Below are 21,316 nucleotides of genomic sequence, written 5' to 3'. Positions count from 1 at the left end.
GGGGGGGGGGGGGGGGTTAGTGCATACCCTCCAAACTGTCCCCGATGGCTGAACAATGGTAAAGGATAGAGAGAAAATAAAAGATATGGGAAAGTACAATTCCTGCATGCTGAATTAGGGGTTTTCTACAGATCTCCTGGCAGAAATACACTGTCCCCCTCTCAGCCTCAAAACTTAATTTTCTTCAACACCCACGAGACACCTGGCAAACTAACTATGACACCAACAGCCTCAGAGCAACAATGCAACTCTACTAGCCCCCCCTTCTGTGTCTCTCACCCTCCCCCTTTCCCCCCCTTTATCTCCTTTTTCCAAAATCCTTAGTAACTCTCCTCAACCGACAGAAAAAGCACACGGCAAACACAAAAATCAAACTCACCCAACCCTTTCCTGTCCTTCTCTTCTCTCTCTTCCTTTCTCACTCTCTCCCTCTCTCAATCACAGCTCCAGCTGGTGAGGCTTGACTGTTGCTGCTGCTCCCCAGGCCACGCCCACAGCTCAGTCATGTGACCGCCATCCCAAGTGCCTGGGAAGGCATTTGGGCAGCCACACCCCTCATTCAGAGAAAGTGAATGGAGAACATTGTGGATGTAGCAGGCTATCCCAAACCACGTGCGAAAAACCCACTGGAGAAAAAGCTGTGTGTGTGTGTGTGTGTGCAGTTTAATCAAAATGAAAGACAGTGGTAGAGTGAATTAATGGCAAAATACAGGAACATTTATTTTCATTATTTTGTCAGCATGTGTGGGGAGGTGAAAGTGTGTGCCTGTGTGTTTGCACAAGACAAGAGGCAATATCCTTCTTACTTCCCTGTCCTGTGTGTGTCCATCTGCTCTCTCCCACAGCTTTGTTTCACTTAAGAGGGTATTGAATTGTGTGTGTGTGTGTGTGTGTGTGCTGAAAACATTTGGTCATCTCCCTCCTTCAATCCTCCAGGGCTCTCTCTGTTTCTCTCTGCCAAACAAACACACACACACACACACACACACACACCAGTCTCCATCCTTCAAAACTGTGGCTGACTCGTGACTAAAGCCATGACTAAAACAGAACATTTTTATGTTTAGAAAAAGCAAAAAACATCTTTGAAGTTATAGTCTGACATTTTTAGAAATACGATAATGTGTTTTTGTTGCTGAGAGTTGGATCAGAAGATTGATACAACCCTCTTATCTGTGCGCAACATGTAAAGCTAGAGCCAGCAAGCGATTAACTTATCTTATCATAAAGACTGTAAGCAGGGGGAAACAGCTACTAGTTTTAAAAAAACCTCTGAGCACCTCTAAAGCTCACAAATGCTTCATTTCCACTGCATGGTACAGCTTGGCTTGACCATTCTTTGTTGGGTTTTCCATTAGCAATAGTTGTGGATAGTGCCTGGTAACTGGTACTTTTCTTGGTTTTACCTCAACTGTGATTCCAAACAAGCTGCTGCTAAAAGGTGGAGTTAAAACACTAGAGAACACTGATTGGTCAGAGAGAAACATCATCAATCGTCACTTGCATGACACAGGACCGACTGCATCCTCCTGTTTGTGTTGAGTCAGAAGATGATATCACAGCGGCGTCACTATGACGATCAGCTAAGAATCCTGCCTACATTGAGGGGGTATACCTGGTAGCAAAAGCAAATGCAGTTGAAATTAGGCTTAATTAATGACAATTTGTGGTTTTACAGGGAGTTATATGTTGGAGTAGTTCTTGGCCGATTGTAACTTCCTGGAGTTTCCATTAGTTGCCTGGCAACCTCACGTTGATGAAAGGTTCTCCTTTGGAGAGACCCCGGCTAGCAGTTTATAATGATATGAGCATATTTCCCAAGTTGTCACACTATTCCTTTTAGAGAGAAGAATTCCAGACTATAAGCAGTTGTGCTTTCTCTGTTTTTATTTTGCCGTGGTGACCTGCTACCACTCATCTTACAGTAATCTGAAATAAACTCATGTACCAACAACTTGAGTGAATCAAGTTGCACTGAAGTCAATATTGGCTGCAAAACAGATGAAAGTGGTTCCAAAACCCAAATGTTCTTTGGAAATATGTACTGCTCTGCTGCGTTTCCTGCGTCCCAGCTCACCCACAACAGAGAGATTCACATTTATCACAGCCAACCCGCTGGCTGCGAAATACTCATGTAGCTAGTCAACATGTGAAAAGAATAGTCTAAGAATAGTTTTGTGATGAAAGAAACATTTTGGTTATAAAATTGATTTGATCTTTACTGAATGGAGTGATTAATTTATTCTTTTGTTGATATGGGTCAACTTTCTTTCCGTCAGCAAACAGACTGCAGGCCTGAGAGGGGTTTTCATAACATTCAGCAGAAAATGCTTCCTTCCTGTCAAAACTGGAGCTGAATCTCACAGTTAGCTGTGGTTATGTTGTGAATATAAATGTACAGAAGCATGACTGCAAGTATCTGTGTGTTTATATCAAGTAATGTGTGCTGCACATTGTTGGAACATATTCATTATTGTTGTCAGTTTCCATTTACATGTCTTATAGGTCTTATAGGACTTAATAATAATAAATAATCATTTCTCTTGTGTATAAACAGCAATAGGCATCCATGGTTCAACTGTCACTGCTCTTGGGTTATTGGTATGATTCACTATCACTATCACTGTATAAATTCAAATAAATCTAGCAATGGACTTACTCTCCACAAATTCTTTTTTCCTGAGCTCAGGAGTCTAAATCTGACATGTCCAGTGTGGAAGGAGAAAAAAAAGTTTTTTCTGTCCCACGAGCCTGAAAAACAGCCTTTATGGATAAACATTCTGATACATTGCTGCTGTATATCTCTTTTCAGCAAGGAAAACATTTTTCATACATCTCTCACTAAACAATAAACAATGTTTTCAATAAAACCCATGACCCACCAGTGCCTGAAGTTGCCATTTCCTCTTGTGGGAAGCAGAGATCAAAGACGAGGTCTGCCGTATGTTAGGAGTGTTATTTTATTAGTTGCAATGAGAGCCTGAAAAGCGGGTTAGAGCAGAAACTTTATAGCAAATAAATTCAATTAGATTGAGTGATTAACTGTGTAAGGCAGGGGACAGAGCTGTGTATTTGTGTGTATTCATGCAATTTCCTCTGCCCGTTTACATTATGCATATTAATAATAGAACAGGCACTTCTTCACTAACAAATTTTTCAGAACAGAGCAAAAAAATCTCTGTACCAGTGAGATATTGCATAGAAATTTCCATGTTTTAATTACAAAAGGTTGGTCGAGTGAAACTTTTTTGCAGTGAAGTCATGCTGCTCTGCAAAACTGAAATTAACGGATTTTAGCTGCGTTTCATTATTTTTTCTTTTGAAACACAGTGGCCATTTCAGCTCAAACATTTCGTCTTAACATGTGGGCTGGAGAAGTAACCGAAGACTAACATGCGGTGATGACTGGCATGCCATGAGCCCCATTGGGGAGCTCTGTGATTGGCCCGGAGGTCAGGGCTGATTGCCGAAGGCCACCAAATCAGGGCAGAGCACATATGGAGCCGATTCAAAGAGTCACCTCCATGACTCAGCAGGCCGAGTGACTCAGTGACACAGTTTCCCTGAGAGAGAGGGAGAGCTGAAGGCAGAAGAAGAAGGGAGTACGGGAAAGAGGAGGCACAGAGAGACAGAGATAAGGGGGTGGGTGGAGGAGGCGGTGGGGGTGGTTGGAAGAATAATCAGTAAGGGGGAGATGGGGAAAGACGAAGAACATCTGGCTTGGCCTGGATATCTACTGGGGAGACAGCTGGGTCTGTTGGACACTTCCTGTTGTGTTTTTTGCTGTGGCTGCTCTGCTCCCCTGTGGTGCAAATGGAGACAGCATGTGTGTGATGAGTGAGAATAGTTTATCTCAACAGCCTTAAAGCGGCCTCCAACACTCAACCTCCTGCCTCTGGCTGAAAACACTGAACATACATTAACAGTAAAGATGGATTCATCTGTGTATATATACACAACTCCTCCAGGTTTATTCCTCAGACCCCATCTCGTACACTTTACCTCAAGGTTATAATAACTTAGGCCTGTGTTTGCGTTTTCATACATTTTTTACTGCATTAACAGGGTTAGATCTCTGTGTTGTTTTTATAACCACCACAAATAAGATAAACTGGTCAGACTTTGTGGTCTGAGCATTTGTTTATGAGGAAGTGTTTGCCTTACCGTGTCTTTTGGTCTGTTTTAAGCCAGCAAAGCTTTCCCAGCTGCACTGCTTAGTACTGCATCAAGGACTTAGAAAGATAGAGAAAAGGAGTAGCCTTTACCACTTTCAACTACCATAAAAGCATTGTTTCATTAGAATCAAACAACAGCAACAATCAGGCGAGAACTTTCTTCAACTCAAGAGGAAAAAAAGAATTTTAAGAGGAAGTATGTAATAGCGTCTAGTAAGCAGATTTGTTTCCACTAAACAATGAAATAAAAAGAAAGAAATCTTCAACCACCAACATCCACCATCTGAAGAGGATACATCATGCCTCGGCTTGATTGGCCTTAATCGAAACCAGTGGTGCCTCTTGCCTCTGCAGAGTCGAAAGCAGTCAAGCTCCCCCACAGATACAAAAGACAACCAAACAGATACTCACAAAGGGGTTCCATCTCATGGCTGTTGTATATCTCACTGCAAGTAGAAGTCATCTCCCTTGCCAGCCCTTTTCTGTCTCTTCCCTCTCTCGCTTCCAGTAGGATTTAACAAGAGAGAAAAAAAAATTCTGATACGGCAAGAAAGCCTCTGATAGTTTCCCAGCCTCTAAACTTTTGTCTTTATGGCAGCTGCTGTTAAATACTCTCCTATCCTGTAGACGAGCAAGAGCTAAACTAACTAACCACGCTTCCCAGTGCGCTCGTACGCACAACATGTACTCTCTATTTCTGATGTTCTGGAGTCAAAGCCTTCCCTGATGAACAATAAACACAGCCACTCCAAGGGATCGGCCTTCTGGGGAATCCCTGGCCCCTCGCTGGATCTGTGGGGGCGAGGGACAGAGATGACTCAACTCCAAAAACGAAGAGAAGACGGAAGGAACTCTTTGTGCGGTCGCTGCATGTCTTCCAGAAACATCTAGCCCAGTTATGATGCTAATTATCTATAATAGAAACCTTCCATGTGCAGAGACATGGAAGCAGATAGAGACAGGGAGAATTTCTGGTTTTAGTGATCATAAACTATCATATTTTTTTAATTTCCAGGACTGCAGAACTCACTAAAGAAGTAACTCAGTCCTCCACCAATTACTGAATTTAGTTTGCCGGTGTTTAAAACAGAGTAACTAATCTGAGGAACAACTTGCCCTTCCCCCCAATTCTTCAGTTGCAAGTATTCTCCCTCCATCTGCCTCCTCTTCTACTTAGAGCTGTTGATATTTGTAGTCTGCTCTGTATCATCACAAAGCACTTCACACCATCAAATGGAGTTGCAGCTGGAGGTGAAAGTTCACCAAAAGCTTCTGCATTCTCCGTTTCTCAACAGATGATGGTGTTCATTGAAGAAGCTAATTGCCCGTAAACCACAAAGCTACAAATATATTCACGAAATGCTTGAATTATCGCAGCCAACCTCCGTTATGGCGTGAGAACCTGTCTAAGATCAGCGCTGAGTGCTTTTAAAGTCTTAATGATTCAATAAAAGCTGCCTGTACATTCCCGACTCAGGGACCAATCAGTTGGCTGAGCAGCGCGTCGGCATGAGTCTCGCTCGGCTAATCTAAAATATGAATCTGCGAGGTGTGAAAGGTGAGGGTACTTAGGTGAAAAAGAGACAATGAGGATTACCATTACTTCCCTTCTGCCTGCATTGAACTGTTACCCAATGTTAATTTGTGCTGATACGTTGGTATGTGCTCATATCTTCCCAACTGAAATAGAGATGAGAGTTTGCACAGTTGAATTTCACATATACAGTGCTGACAGCCTGAAAACAGAGTAAATGGCACTGAAACTAAACTTTAGCGTCACTTCATCACTGCCCAGTGGACCATGATGTTTTTACAATAACTTGGTAACATGTCCTGCAGGAGTGCAATTGTGAAATGTTATTTATGTCACTTCAAAACAAGTTTTTAAGTCTCATGCATCTTGTAGTCTCAGGACTTATTTTTTATTTATGGAAATTAATAAAAAAGTGGATTTTATACTTTTTAAAATCACAAAATCTACAGGGGAAACTGTTTTGACTAGTTTCATAGTACCCACTATCCAGTGCTTTTTGTTTCAGCTTGAAAGATCAAAATGAAGTACTCTATTTGTATTGTCCTTGGTAAAGAAAATCTAATTAACTCAATTGGTGCAGACCAATGTGCATGGTTTGTACTTTTTACACATCAATGTCTGTTTACAGAATTTGAGGAGTGCTACTGCATATGTGAAAAAGTTGCATAAAGGATTTTGTGGCTCCAGAGGGACCTGTGTGAAATCTGATGAATTTAAGTGGTGTCGCTTTAGCCAGCATGGGTTGGGACTGAAAACTACAAGTTTGGAAATGAATACTATCTGGGGTTTTGGAAAGAAAGAAGTGAGTTTACCAGACCTCTGTAGCCCATCCTTCATCTCTGCTTGAGATTAGCTGTGACTAGCATAACCCACCCAAAACTCGAACTGCCTGTGGTCAAGTTGCATTGTGGGTAATGTATGTGCCGGATTTTGACATGGAAGTGCATGGAATAAAATGCAAAGATGATATAATGAAAACTGTCCATCTATTGTCCAGCAATGTTACAGGAGTGCATTGCTTTGGAGTACTATTTTAAGTTGGCAAAGGTTTGCAATCAAAACAAAGTGTTTATTGCTTCAGAATCTACAGGATATAAAATCACAGAAGAGGACAGTCAACCGTCTGATAAGTAGTAGTTGGTACACCCACCCCATTTTTCATTTCCCACACATGCTCACTTCAGACAGACAGACACACTCTAGCACTACTATCTTCTACTCATTTCAGCAGATGGCAGAACTGTGGCGCAAATGGCCATCTGCCTGTCCACACACACATGCACAAAACAATTATTGTTTTTCCAGTATGTCCTCTATCAGCCAAGAAGTGGGCCAAACATCATTAGCAGAGAATGTGGAGAAAATGCTGACCTTATATGAACCTTTCCTCTTCATTGAAACCACTCTGGGTGTAAATATAGACAGTTTGCAGATGACAGAAAGACAGACTGACCAAATTCACATATTTCACTGTGTGAATATGTCAGAACTCATAATTGTCATCAAGGACCACTTATCAGCTTCATAATAGAGAAGAATGCATAAACATATACATATAATTGTTTTTATATTCTGTTTTTTTAATAAGATATTTGCATTGCAGGTCTGTTAAATTAAGTATTTCATAACATAATATCCTTCTTTTTTCCAGGTCAGCTATATTTGATCGATGAAACTGAAAAAACACTATATGTCTCATGCTGGCATGTGCATTTTTTTTCCATTTCAAGGCCCTACATTACTCTGGCTTCATTTCTTCATTTCCATGGTCAAGATAAGGGACATGATTTTCCCATCAGTATCCTGGACAAAGGAACCACAGTGGAGTCTCATATCTGAATAAACAGGAGGGAGGATTCACCCGAAGACGACCGGTTAAATGAAGATACTGTCAACTGAGACCAAATGTTATCTCAGTTTGCCTCATTAAGCTCTGATGGCCAATATCCTACTATTTGTCTTTTATCTCATGGTGATGGAAAAAGCTGATTAAGGTGGTTTGTTTGTGTGTGTGTGTGTGTGTGTGTGTGTGTGTGTGTGTGTGCGCGCACGCGCTTTTACATGTATGTAAAGGTGAAATGCGTGAATGTGTTGGCTTCACAACACACAGGAGAAAGTGAATGAAGAAGGCTGTGTTTACTGTGGTTGTGGGATTTGGCAATTTGACTAAAGAGGACAAAGGTCTTTCTGCAGTGGTGGGAAACTTCTTTAACCCTTGACTTCCCCCAGATGCTCAATGTAAACTTTAACTTCCGAAATCCTTATCTGGGGAAGAGGGGAACTCTGTGTATGTGTGTGTGTGTGTTTTGAGTCTACTTATCTGGGGCAGAAAGGCTGTGCCTTTCCCATTTCTCTCAGCTCCACCCTCCTCCTCCAGTGTAAGATGTTCATGAAAAAAGCAAACCCTTTCATGTCCAATTCTTTTAATGTCCACACACTTCAAAGAACTGCAAGACATTGTTTTGAATGAGTGTCTATCCTTGTGATATATTTTAGTCTTAAAATCTTTTCATAAAATATGAACGGAAACCCATCTGACATCTGTGTGTTGGATGGATTTCAGCAACAACACACCAGCGTGGTCTGAGCTTCTGACCCTGAAGTTGATTGAGATAGCTTTATCAAGCTCCAGTTCTCTGACAGAAAGGACAGCACGACTAAAGATAACATGTTTCATGTAGCGTTTCTTTGTAAATTAAACTGGCTTTAAAACAGAGGAATAACAGCTTTATTTCACCTACAAGAACGTTCAGTGTCTAAACAGATTTCACCTGTCACACACTGCCCCCTGGTGGCTTGTGTAGTAAACAAACTCAACAGAGAAAGTCATTCAAAATAATTAGAAGTGACACTTGTCACTGTTATCACCGTGGGATATGTTTCAACTGAAAAGACAGACGTAACAATCTGGAGGCTCACAGACCTCAAGTGAGCAAAACTGAACACTATTTGGCAGCTTAGTCAAAGACAGTCAGTGACAATCTGTTCCTCAATGTAAGAACATTGTTTTGTATTGTAATCAACTTCAGGCAAAGACTGAAAAAGGGTCCCGGAAAAGTGTATTTATCTCTATCTTCACATAATTTCACAATGATATTTACTATGATGAACCATGCATTGTTAGTAAAAGTTTACATCCAGCTAATAATGTGGCTGTGATAATGAACTAATAGACTTTTTTTTATGGAACAGAAAAAGCTGCCAATACAATGAGGCATTACCCAATTTCAATTTATTAACTTTTATATACAGATTGCTTGTCAGGATTAATGTCACCATCTATCCAATCCACTGATATAATTATACGTACAATGTACACATTCACAAAGTGGTGCTGATTGTGATTTGGAAACAGTAATACTTGGGATTTTCTCATTTAAGAGGGACGGCAGGGTGTCTTAAGTTCAATTACTGTAACATTCAGGTGATTTAATAATCATGAGCAAATGAAACCGTACACGATCACTCCCATGTTGCTTGCTTTGAGAGCTAAACATCCAGAATTTCGTTGCACAAAGCAAGGCTGAGCTATGTGGTTTAAATCATTATTAAAATATTAATGAGGATCCAACAATTAATAGTTTCACTGTTATGTATTACATGACACTGACGTCTTCTTATGTGTAAAACAAATGCTTCAATAACTCATTTGGCTTGATTGAAACATCTTGCTCTGAATTATTCATTTGGAAAACAGAATTTGTAGTTTGGTAACATGATAAGATTTTATCAACAGAATATGATTGCACTGAAAGTTGATAAAAAAGACAATAATAAATGACATCCCAGGTATAACAGAAAGTGCTTTAAATTAAATGGGTATGACCACTGAAGAGCCTCAGAGTCATGCAGCCACATAATGCTGTTCTTCTCACTCACAAGCAGTTCCCTATCACAAGCACGTAGGCAAAATCTCTCTTTCCTTTTCTTTGCCTCTCTCCTTTTTTGTCTGGGTAATTAGCCGACAGGTCACATTGAGTAATGGTCTGGGATCATACCAGAGTAATTATACTAGGAGAGGATTGACCTCGGATATGCCTTCGCCTGAGGGTCCCTGTATATGTATGTGTGCTTGTGTGTGTGTGCTCTTACAAAAGTAAGACAAAAATTTTTGAGACGAAGAAAGTGTGTTTGTGTTTGTGCCCTTTGCTGACCTATGGACAGGCAGAGACAAATCATCCACGGCCCTCCACTGGCCCCTCCTCCCCACTTTCAGAAGGTCAGTCCAAGTAAAAGACAAATGGCTTCACTTGCTCTTTCTTCCATAATGACTACACCTCAATTAGGGAAACAAATGTATTACAAGATAATGTGTTTATTTAGGCAATATAAGGACAGATTCCACTTCAGCATACAGAATCTGCTAGGTTGAAATTAGGACATCTCTTTTGTTCTTTACTGTCACAACAGGAAGACAGGATACAATGGCACTACTTGAAGTGATTCCTTGGCAACACCCTTATTTATCTATACTGTAGTCTTGATTTCCTTTAAACTCAAGTTGAGATGGAAAGACAAATCTATCTCTGCTGTGAATGTCTTTGTCCTCCCCATATCACAATAAGACAGTAAAGGAACTGCTAAATGAGGTTACTGGATGTGACCCCAATGATAACCTACCAGTCCCATCATACCAGTGATAACTACGCTATTTATGGTCAACCTTTCTGTCTAATGACCTCACCAGAGTTTTCATTAAAAGACAGAAGTCCATCTTTGGTGTTAAAAGCAAATAAACATCAACTGGCTCCTGCTTCTCAAGCGTGAGCATTTCATGCTTTTCTTTTTATGTTAGCAAACGCAAAGTTTTTGACTGTTGGTCAGACAAAACAACACATTTGATGATATCACCTAAGACTTTAGGAAATGATTGCCATTTTTCACATTTTATAGAAAAAAACAATTAATCAAACAGTAATCGATTCCTAATCCCCGTTCTTTAGCAACAAAGTTCCTGCATTTTATGAACAAAACAAATGTGGCTCAGAAAGAGTCTGCAGGTAAAACAAAGTTTCTCGTATTTGAAAGCTGGTCTGAAAGGTGATAAGAAATTTGTTATTTTTTGACTCCAGGTGGTCTATGCTTTTCTGTCTAGAGATGTTAGATAAAGCTCTTTCTGTAGTGTTTGATGGATTGATGAACAGCAGGCCTGCCTGTCAAGATAAGGTTCCCTGTCTGGCTGAACACGCAGGAGCGGACCAGATGCCAATCAGAATGAGTTTAGTCTCTTTAGCCTGAAGTGAACCTGATGGTCAGATTTTTCTTTGTCATTTTCCTTGCATGAGCTACAGCAATGCACTTATCACATCAATTTGAATTCATAACATACATATATATTCAGTACCTGCTTCTTCCAGCACTTGAAGCTTTAAAGCAGTTAAACTGACTGAAATATTTTTTCTATTTTCATGTCTTCACATTATACCAAATGGAAAATGGACTTATACACATTTACTGAATTGAATTGAAAATCTAATACATATCTTTTTCACAATGGTGTATCCATCAACCCAAAACCAAAGATCTTTAGTTTAGCAGCAAATATATATATGTATATCACTGATTATTCAACTAATTGTTTCAGCTCTAGTTAGGTGGTGTCAGTGTGTCTGTGTTTGTGTGTGACCTCTATCGACCAAGGTCGTCAAGCCACACAACATGACGTATTTACTTATCAGTGATCTTCCAACACATCCAGTTCACTGTACAGTATGTGTATGTGTGTTCACAACCCTTTTCATGCTGACCTTTTGCATAAACACCCCAGTGTGTCTCGCTCTCTGTGATGCTTGGATCAAAGTACGGAGGGATATTTGCTGGGAAGCTGACTGACTTAGATCACATGACCCCTGAGAGAGGAAGCGCACTGCAGTGAGGGCACACAGCGGGGGGAAACAATCACGCTGACAGAACACGGAAGGAAGCACAGGATACTCTACTTGCTTTTGGTGTGTGTGTGTGTGTGTACAAATGATGTGTGATGTAATTTCCTCCTGGAAAATCTGAATGGGCAGGAAAGCAGCTTATCTAATAGACTCAAAAAAAACACAGCTGACAACAATATGGAAAAACAATAAAAAAAAGACTGAATAATCTTTGCTTGTAGTGTTGCCAACAGCTGCTCTATGCATACGATTTTTCACGTCACTGAAAGAAATCGATTAAAAGCACTTTTATTGGTGCAAACCACTTTTTATCCCACATACCAAGAGAACAATGTGTATTCAATGCTACAGGTACATTACAGTAAAATGTGTGACAGCATGGGCTCATAGTATATTATAAGTATGGTTGTGATGTTTTTTTTTTTTTCCAGGCTTTCTTGATAATTTGTTCGAGCAGAACAGGGTGGGCCTAGTCAGAGCCCCTGGGCCTTCCAGGCAGGTCACCCTTCATTTAGACCCCTATTAGGGCCTCTCTCTGTGGACCAATAAGTGGCTACCACCCCCATGATCTAGGAGAGAGCCATGTAAAACCTTCAGCACAGACCCAGACTAGAAATTTATAGTCATAAGAAGCAGAAACATTATGGGTACAGCATGATACAGTGGAGCACAGACACAGACACAGACACTGCACAAGGAAAATATACTGTGGGAAAATTTACTGCAAAACATCAGCCAAATGACAAAGTGCAGTATTTCATCTTACAGACAATACAAAGTACAAACCAGGAATATATAACATTAAATGACCTAAAAAATCAACTGGGAAGCACACTCATTATTATATTTCACCAAGAGCTTAATATGAAGTACTTGGCAAAGTGGCTGATAGTATTATGGGGAGATTGATTTATCCAATCCACTCTCCTCAGCTTTATGGAACTTTATAGCAAGTTTCAGCTCCTTGTTTAGCTATCCGGTCCAGAACTTTACTGTTTTGGTTCACTCTCACCGCTCTCATAGTCTCAGTGTTTTTTGGCTGCTGCAGGCCAGCTGTTAGGAGATAAGAAAAACCAGCAGAACAGTACCTGCTCAGCAGCAAACAACAGACAGACACAGTTATCAACTAGCTGTTGAGCATATTAAAGCATTTATTAGCTAAAGAGCCAGATATATCCCACAGGAGTTGGTAGAGATAAATAAAAAAATAACTAAAAGAGAGAGAATATTGGACTTACATTTATAATACATGGTGGCCAAAAATATGACTCTGACCAAAGCTCTTAACTGCTAGTTGTGTAAATAATCAACTGTTTGCTAAGTTCACCCTATCAACAAAAATGGTGATGATATGTCATTGTTGTGTTCATCAGCATAGATCTGCTGCCAAAAAGGTTTAAGCTTCATACAATGCCCTAAAATGTTATCTATATTTTTCTCATGTGTACGATAGGTAGGGTTGCGTATAAGAGTAAATAAAATAAACATGTATTGTTGTGTGTTTGTGGATGCAGTATCTTGAGGATAGGTTTATCCTTTAGCTTACAATGTGAAAACTGAAATCAAACAAACAGCTTATAGTACCACTTATTTCAGTTTACACAACTAAATATAAAGATAAAACTGCATTCTGCATGTTGTTGTATAACCATGTGGGCTACACACTATTCTTCTGTGTTGCATATAGTTTTACTCCGACTGTAGCACTAATTACCGTTTAACTATTACTGTTCTGGGTCTGCCAAGGTTAGCCTTTCATCACATAACCGCCCCGGCTCCAATACTGCATTAAGAACAGACATGTATTACCACAAATACAGACATTCAGTCTGCTGCTTCTACTGACAGACAGGCCTCCAAGGACATGGTTATTTATATTACTGACAGACATCAGACTAATCAAACAAGCCACTCCTGCTACTGACTTTTTTTTATTATTGAGAGACCTGATACTTGGTCCAGTCAGTTACGAGTGGAGTAGGAGCAGGAAGACATGAAGTCAGTAGAAAAAAGCCTTAATGAATCAGACTCCAGATGAAATGTAATCTGGAAAATGTGAAATTTTTTTACCCAGCGGGGCCTAAATGTTAACGTATACTTACAGCCAAGAGTGACAAGTTGTCCTTTCCTCCTCACATAAGAAAATGTAATTTAGTTTTATTGGAGTTTAAGATAGCCTATTACACTCACTTTAATCTCTTTTCCACTAATGACACCGTTACACCAAACTGGTAAGTCCGTGTTAAAGAAATCACACAGGCTGATGAACTGAAGCCCAGCACCAAAGCACTGCTGTACTAAAAGAGTAACTAACTGCAGTTTGTACACAACAAGCCAAAATCATGTTTGGTTTCTACATGAAATCCAAATGAACGTATGTATGAACAGAAGAATCAAAGCTTTTAGTTAAAACACTTGAGCAGTTAAACACAAACTAATCCATTATCATCAACAACCAAAAGCACCCAAAACAACCAAGCTACAATGTAGGAATATATGGAAGAGCGAGCTACAGTGTACCGAAGCACATTAAGAAATTATTTCACTATTTCTATTTTTTATTGTATATTGGATCTATTCATTCCTGTGTGACTATCTACACAAAGATAAACCACTTACAAACATGGATGCCAAACACAACCATATCGTAGAGAAAATACATCATATAATGTATTTTTCAGTGACTGGTTAAAGTACATTTGTAGTGTAGTAAGTTTATTTCTTGTGTGTTTGTGATAAAAAAGATTTTTTACATCACCAACAAAGATCTGGAGGAAATTTGGCCTTGACATTCTGCCTAAAGGTCCCAGTTATTTAATAGTTCCCACATTATAAATAACACCACACTAGTTCCATTTGGAGCCAGTAATATTGTCAGTTGATGGGCCATTATAATAAATGTATGACAGCCTTTTATTAGACAGCACATTGCTTAGATTTGCACCATTGTTTGGATGTTTAACTTACTACAGTTTAACTGTAATCTGTAAGATCATCCTAAAGTAGACTGCAACAACAAGTGTTTCACCATAAGATGTCAGATCTTTGGTGTTTACTTAGTCATTTATAACTAACTTGGTGGTCAGAAGTGTGTTTTGTAGCACCTATAACCGTCAACGAAATACACTGAAGGTCATTAGAAGGTCACCATCACCATCTTTAGCCAACATGATTGATTAGAAATCACTGGGAACTGAACATGTCACCAAAGAAAGATCACTGATTGCCACTTTGAAGCTTTCCTGTGGTGTCTTTTTTAACCTCTAGTAGGACTATGGAGCTGTTTCTCTTTTTCTGGTGTGTTTATCTCATGCACATGCATGAGTAATGCACCAAGATATATAGCAATGCACCAGTAAAGGCAGGGAAGAAGAAGACTGCTAACTAGTAAACATGGATGTAAACACAGCTGGATTTAAATACTCTTTAAAATCAGGTTTTCAAATGTTTTATGATAATGGAAATGCATTTATTCCAGTTTGTTTGTCAGAGCTCAAGGATACACACAATGTATTTTGGCAAGTAACACTGAATGTAAACATAACTTGTCTGTTTACTGAGACAACTCCACAGGGCACCTTTATGTTTCTCTAAGACTGTATTTTTAGATTTGTTTTCAGTAATAGAGAGTAGAGGATGTGGCAGTGTGAGGATATGACTGGAACGAGTAGGTTGGACTGAAGGGTCCAGTATGAATACTGAAACTTACTGTCAGGGTTGGGGGATTTTCGTCCAGCATGATTAGGCGAGGAGCAGCGGAAGGTGGTGACGATGGTGTTGTGGTGAGGGTTGGGGTGGTGTGGGTGGTGCACTGCTGGGTGGTGTCCGTTGTTTTCTGGGGGAGCTCTGGTGATGCTGATATCAGGTTTGCGGACATCTCCGGGACTAGGAGGCTCAAACTTGCGAGCGTGATTCTGCTCAGGGGTCCGGCTGGTGCCATTGTTGTTATTGTTGCCCTCATTGCGACGTATCACTGGAGAATCAGTGGGCGTCTTGGCAAAAGTGACCTCCCTCTTGTGGCTCAGCTCAGGGGTCTTTGAGTGGCCCAGGACTTCAGGGCGTTTCAGGGCGCTGTTGGTCGCAAAGCGTGCGGAAGCGGGGCTGGTGATGTTGTCCACCTGCTTGCTGGAAGAAGAGGAGATGTCGATGGATAGCTCGGAACGGCGCGACACAGGCTCGGGGGTCCTGGAGCCTCCTCCACCCATGATGGAGCGGGGTTGGGTATAGTTGAGGTTGTTGTTGTTGGTGGCCTGGGCAGCAGTGCCCAGGTCACGGTAGTAGATGCTGGTGGGAGACATGGCGTTACGGTGAGGGGTGTTGGTTGTCCGACGGGAGCCGGGGGAAGAGTGAGTGTCGACATCCTCCACCTCAAAGGACCTCTTCAGAGCTGCATGTAAGCAGACAAACATAGTCATCAGTCATAGGATCATTTGACCTTTGATAATCAATGAGCAACTATTTTGGTAATTCATTTAAGAGAAATACCAAACATTCTCTGGTTCCAATTTCCCTAGTGGCATGATTTTTAGCTTTTCTCTGTTATCTATATATAATTGTAAATTATTATTTAAATTATTATTAAATGTAACTGAATTTCTTTGGGTTTTGGACAGATTTTATTTTGGATTCTTTACAATTTTCTGACATTTTATTTTAAAGGCCATGAATTGATTAATCAAAAACAAAATCACTAAATCAAATTATGGAAATAATTCTTAATTGTTGCTGTGATGAAACATACCTGCAACTTAAAAAAGTAGTGCACAACGACTAGGTAAAACAGGTTGTGGAAGACGTATTAAAATACTTTACAGAAGTAAAAGTACCAATACAACAATGTTAAAAGTAGTAAAAAGTACAAAAATGTCCTTCGTGCAAAATCCTACATATGCAAAAGAACAGAAGAATCATTGTCAAAATCTATTTATGTAAACTCTTAATCTAAAAAGTAACTACAGCTGTCACATAAATGTAGTGGAGTGAAAATTTCCAACTAACAAAGTAGTATAATATGGAAACACTAAAGTGAATAAGTACAAGTAGGCCTACCTCTAAATTGTACTTACTTTCCACCAGTAAAAAGAGAACACAATATATTGAAAGCACATTGTTGTTTCTGTCATTTAACTGAAACAAACTCATCTTTCCCTTATAAACCATTTATGGGTCAAGATCGCTGTTTATAGGAAGAAGGAACAATATCATAAAATATTCATCAAAAAGGTCATACCAATTAACTGAACAGTTAAAAAAATAAAACACATTATGAACACTATCCAAGTAGTAAAGCGCCTGAGGTTTGAGGGTGGGGTAGCTGTAGAAGCAATTTTGGTGGCAACACAAAGGAAACAGCATGCACAAGCAATTAAGCCGTACCTATCTAAATTCATTACATCCCTCATCACCAGCAGCAGGTTTTTCACTATACTGTGTAACACGTTTAAGCTGATTTGTGCGTTCTTTTGTCATGACTTGGATGCTATGTGTGTGGTACACTTGAAAATAAAATTCTAGGGTTTTACACAGAGCCATTTGAAGCATTTCACGACATGTTATAATGCACGCAATCAGCCAAGCATTGTTAACTGCCAAGCACTTAGGCAAAAAAGTCCCAAGTCTCCCTGTTCATGAGCAACATGAGCACAGCGATGGAGGCACAGCCTTCCCCTCGGTTAGTTTGTGACGTGAGGAAATAGCTACACTGTCCAAGATGAAGATACTGAGGGATGAAATCACCCCCTGGGAAGAGTGCACTGGCTCAAAGTCAACTTAAATTTGACTCCCATCGTAGATTTGCTGTGCCAAGCCAAAGGCCAGGAGCTGGTATCATAATGACACACTAGTTAGACCAGTCACACTCACGCACACTCTGAAGAACATCTCCTGTTTCCTACAATCCAAAAGGCAGTGCTGATTATTTGATCTCTTTGTGGCTTGTGGTGTTTCTGTGTGTGCACGTGTCTTTATGTAACTATAGTTTTGTTCAAAGTGCTTGTAAAAACAAGCAAGTATGTGTTACGGGAATGTATACATGTTTATTTTTAAGCGACTACACCCACAAGGGAGGGGACCATGCCCCAGCCCCATTGCACTCTGTGTAAAGCTGAAACTCTGTTAGGGGATGCAGAGCTCAACACAATCACATCAAAGTCTTCTCCCCACACACATCAGCCGGCAGCACTAATCTAATTTACTGCTATAAACTGCTTCATTCCAACATGGTTGACATTTGATACAATTTACCCCCTAACAAAAATTCAGGTCAGAGCCAAAATGTTATTCTTTTCGTGTTAGTCGAACACACCGAGGATGTTCTTGTACACCATGGGAATAAATGGATCTGCACTCACTTCTGGGAGGTTATGGAGATTTGTGTTACAAATCTCCATAACCTCCCACAACTCCCCGTACACCCTTTAAAGCACAGGTACCATTCATCTGTGGCATTTTTGCAATATGGAAGAGTGGTTTTGCTTAGGCTGTTTAGCTTTAGCCACTCCAGATAGTTGTACAGTACCTACATTATGTGGGAAATGCATGCAATGTCCCTTAATGAGCACAAGAACACAAGAAAAAAAAGCCACTCATACCCACTTTCACAGTCATTCTCGCACATTCCCATCATGTATTTTCTCTGCTAAAGTTCTGATGAGAGCAGAGTTCATTATCCAGTAAGGCCCCATAAAAGCTTTAAAAGCCATCCTTTGATAGATACACACATAAAAAATTATACACAATAAACTTGTAAGTGGTGTCCAAACCCATATTGCCAGCGGACTGTGTCCTTCTTACCCCTGCTTTCCTCTGTCTTGTGTTTTATGACTGCTGAGAGTGAGTCCAAGGCTGTGGCTACTTTCAACTCTAAAATGAATTGGTCTGCCAAAATTGGTCTGCAGATTTCATAAGGACGGCTGAAAGGTTGTGATGCACGCTTTTAAGACTGTATTGTGTAGAGAGCGAGGCACTCATTTTAACCTCCTCTGGGAGCCCCAACACTTTAGGAAACCGTGCACACTCTAGCATCTCTTGACACTTGCTGTAGACTTTTGTTACATTTTGGAAGAGATGTAAATGTGAGAAATAAAAGTGAACATGGGAGGGATATCTCGGTTCATATTCACAAGTTTTGTCAAAATAAGAGAGCTGAACCGAGACGTTGTTTTGCCAGTGACCTGTCAAGTGATCTTAAGATTAGTATTTCTGTTCTTGGCTGCTTTGTGATTATATATGCCCTCGGGCACAGGACTACAGCAGAGGACTTGAGTGCTTTCCTCTCAAGCCACTTGTTTGTATTTAGAGACTGTGCAGCCGAGTGAACATAATTTAAGAGCAGAAGTGAATTTGAATCTTTCTATGCTTTAATGTTGTCAGGGAATATGGAGAATGGAAAAAAGACATTTGGGGAATCACTCCGATGAACTTCATGTTTTTAAGGATCACGCTTCTTCCCACAGACTTCTGGGTCTTTGTTGTCCAGCTGATGCAAAAAGGGGAAGTAGGTCTTTTACTTCCATCCAGGATATTTTTCGCATGAATATCATAAGTACAGGATAGGATCACAGAGCATTAGAAAGAGTGTGCACGAGTGTGGGACAGATGGATGAAGGAGTATCGTTCCCAGTGAAACAGCATTCCCAGACTATGAGCTGGAAAAAGAGAGGTCCAGTCTACCTCAGAGGAACCTCATTAACAGCAGCCAGGAGCCTTGTCTCCCCACGTCCCTCCACTACCTATCACTGCCCAGTGTCCAGTATCTCACGGTTTTCTCATGTGGGAAGATAATGTAGCACAGATAATATAGCACAGGCTTATTGGAGCAACAAAAACAAAGATGGAGGCAGCTGCATCCTTACTTTTGCTTCATGGTCATTTGTCCTAATACACCCCAGGTGTTAGCTAAGCTGCCTCTTAATCATCAGTGTCATCACTTTTTTTTCTCAAGGACATCCCGACCAATGAACACAAACATTTAGTATCATCTCAGCCCAGATGCACTGGTAGGAGATAGTCGAGAGTTAGAGGGAGGAAAACAAACATAGAGACAGTAGGGAAAGGAGGAAGAGGAGATATAGAGGAAAAGAGGTTGCAGGGTGAGAGAGTGAAGGTGAGGTCAAAAGGTCAGGACAAAGTTACACACTGTGCAGTAGGGACTGACAGCAGTCGACAAAGATTAGGTATGCTACCATCCCACTTCTGTTGCACGCATTTTGTTACATTGTATCCGTGTGGAATGTAACTAAGTACATTCACTCAAGTACAGTAACTAAGTGCAAATTTGTTGCTTAAAATGTACATTTATATGTTGAAAAAAGAACTTGCAATAGCTGAAATATGCATTGCCACAAAGTTGAGACAGGGCTGTTCTTGTGTGCTCATGAACATATACAGTTCTCACTATACAGCAACACTACAAACATGATCTTATAGAATATGATGCTTTGCTGTAGATTCAACTACCGAACAGCACATAGCTCAACCTTAAACATATACAGCATAAAATGGAACATCATATATAATAGTAAAACACTGTCAGGGACCCTAATGAGTACATTAGTACATTAAAATCTAAAATAAAGGCCAGGAAACAATGTAAATTTAACATAATCTACATTACACATTACACAACAACATAACCATGTCATACTCTCTTCTGCTCTGAGTTACTGTGTATATAACAGAAACACTGCTTTATTGATTATTTAATTATAATGATTGATGTTAAGCTGCTGATAATGAATCTCTACGCGCATCACAATAAAAGCCTCCCAGAAAGGGGGGAGAACCCCTGAACTGCTGGAAGGCTTTTAATCTGAAACAGATGTATAAAGTGTTGACTTTGCATTAATAGGAAACAGCAGCAACACTAAATGTAACACATGTACCACAGCAAACAAGAGAAGGCCAAAAAAGAACATTAAAAAGAGGCAAAATATATAGCAATAAAGGTCTTTTTCAAATAAATGTCTAATTCCTTCTTTTGTTTATGTAAAGGTTCAGACCATGTATTGTGATCTTGCCTGCTCTGCTTTGCATTGTGTCTGTAAAAACAAATAAGCTCATAGGAACAATATCATGAATTTGTAACTGTTTAAAGGAGAATTATACACATACAAATGCAGTTATGAAGTAAAGTAGAAACAAAAAAACCCGCTCCAGAAACATTTTAATTAATAAAGGATGTACTGTACTTTACACAGCCTTGAACGTCTTGTAATTCTGGCCTCAGGCAATAAGTCAAGTGATCAAGACAGTTACTCTCTATCAAACACTGGTTATGCAAAACCATTTTATGCACAGTGGAGTTTAACTGACGTCAGTAGCCCCAGAATACAAGTCCATGTGGTCAAACCAGGAAAAACCTATCTGACAAGACAAGGCCAAACAAAGAACGATTGAATTTCACACTACGGTATTTTGCTTGGTCAGAAAAAAAACCTTAATGCTATACTGTCAAACACACATTTTCTCTTACTGCCCACTGATGGCATTGGGTTTACTGACACTGACCAGCAGCAGTGCAGCTCACTGTGTCAGATTTACTATGTGGTTCCCTCCTGGTCTGGCCGACACCCTGTGTCCAGCACAAAGCAATTCTGGAAGTGTTCGAATTGTTTGCTAAAGAGGGAAAATGCGTGAAAATTAGTTCAGGTCTTTGTAATCTTACTTTTGTAAGTGTCAGATGTTTAAGGATCTGATTCTTAATCAGAACCAAGAGGCAATTT

General features: G+C 40.1%; 1 protein-coding gene across 1 annotated transcript in view; it reads right to left on the bottom strand.

The window, feature by feature from the left end:
- Window positions 1–21,316, bottom strand: part of sept9b (septin 9b) — a 54,947-nt gene that overhangs the window by 30,593 nt on the left and 3,038 nt on the right. Inside the window, exon 2 of the mRNA XM_035659638.1 lies at window positions 15,304–15,981. Within this exon, the coding sequence (XP_035515531.1) occupies window positions 15,304–15,981 (678 nt within the window). The remainder of the gene's footprint in view (window positions 1–15,303; window positions 15,982–21,316) is intronic.

This window comes from Morone saxatilis, unplaced genomic scaffold (genome assembly GCF_004916995.1).
Source record: "Morone saxatilis isolate NCDOM2014 unplaced genomic scaffold, NCSU_SB_2.0 Contig17, whole genome shotgun sequence".
In the NCBI taxonomy this organism is placed as follows: Eukaryota; Metazoa; Chordata; class Actinopteri; family Moronidae; genus Morone; species Morone saxatilis.
Note: the sequence above shows the minus strand (reverse complement) of the source record. Positions and strands in the feature narration are given on the sequence as shown.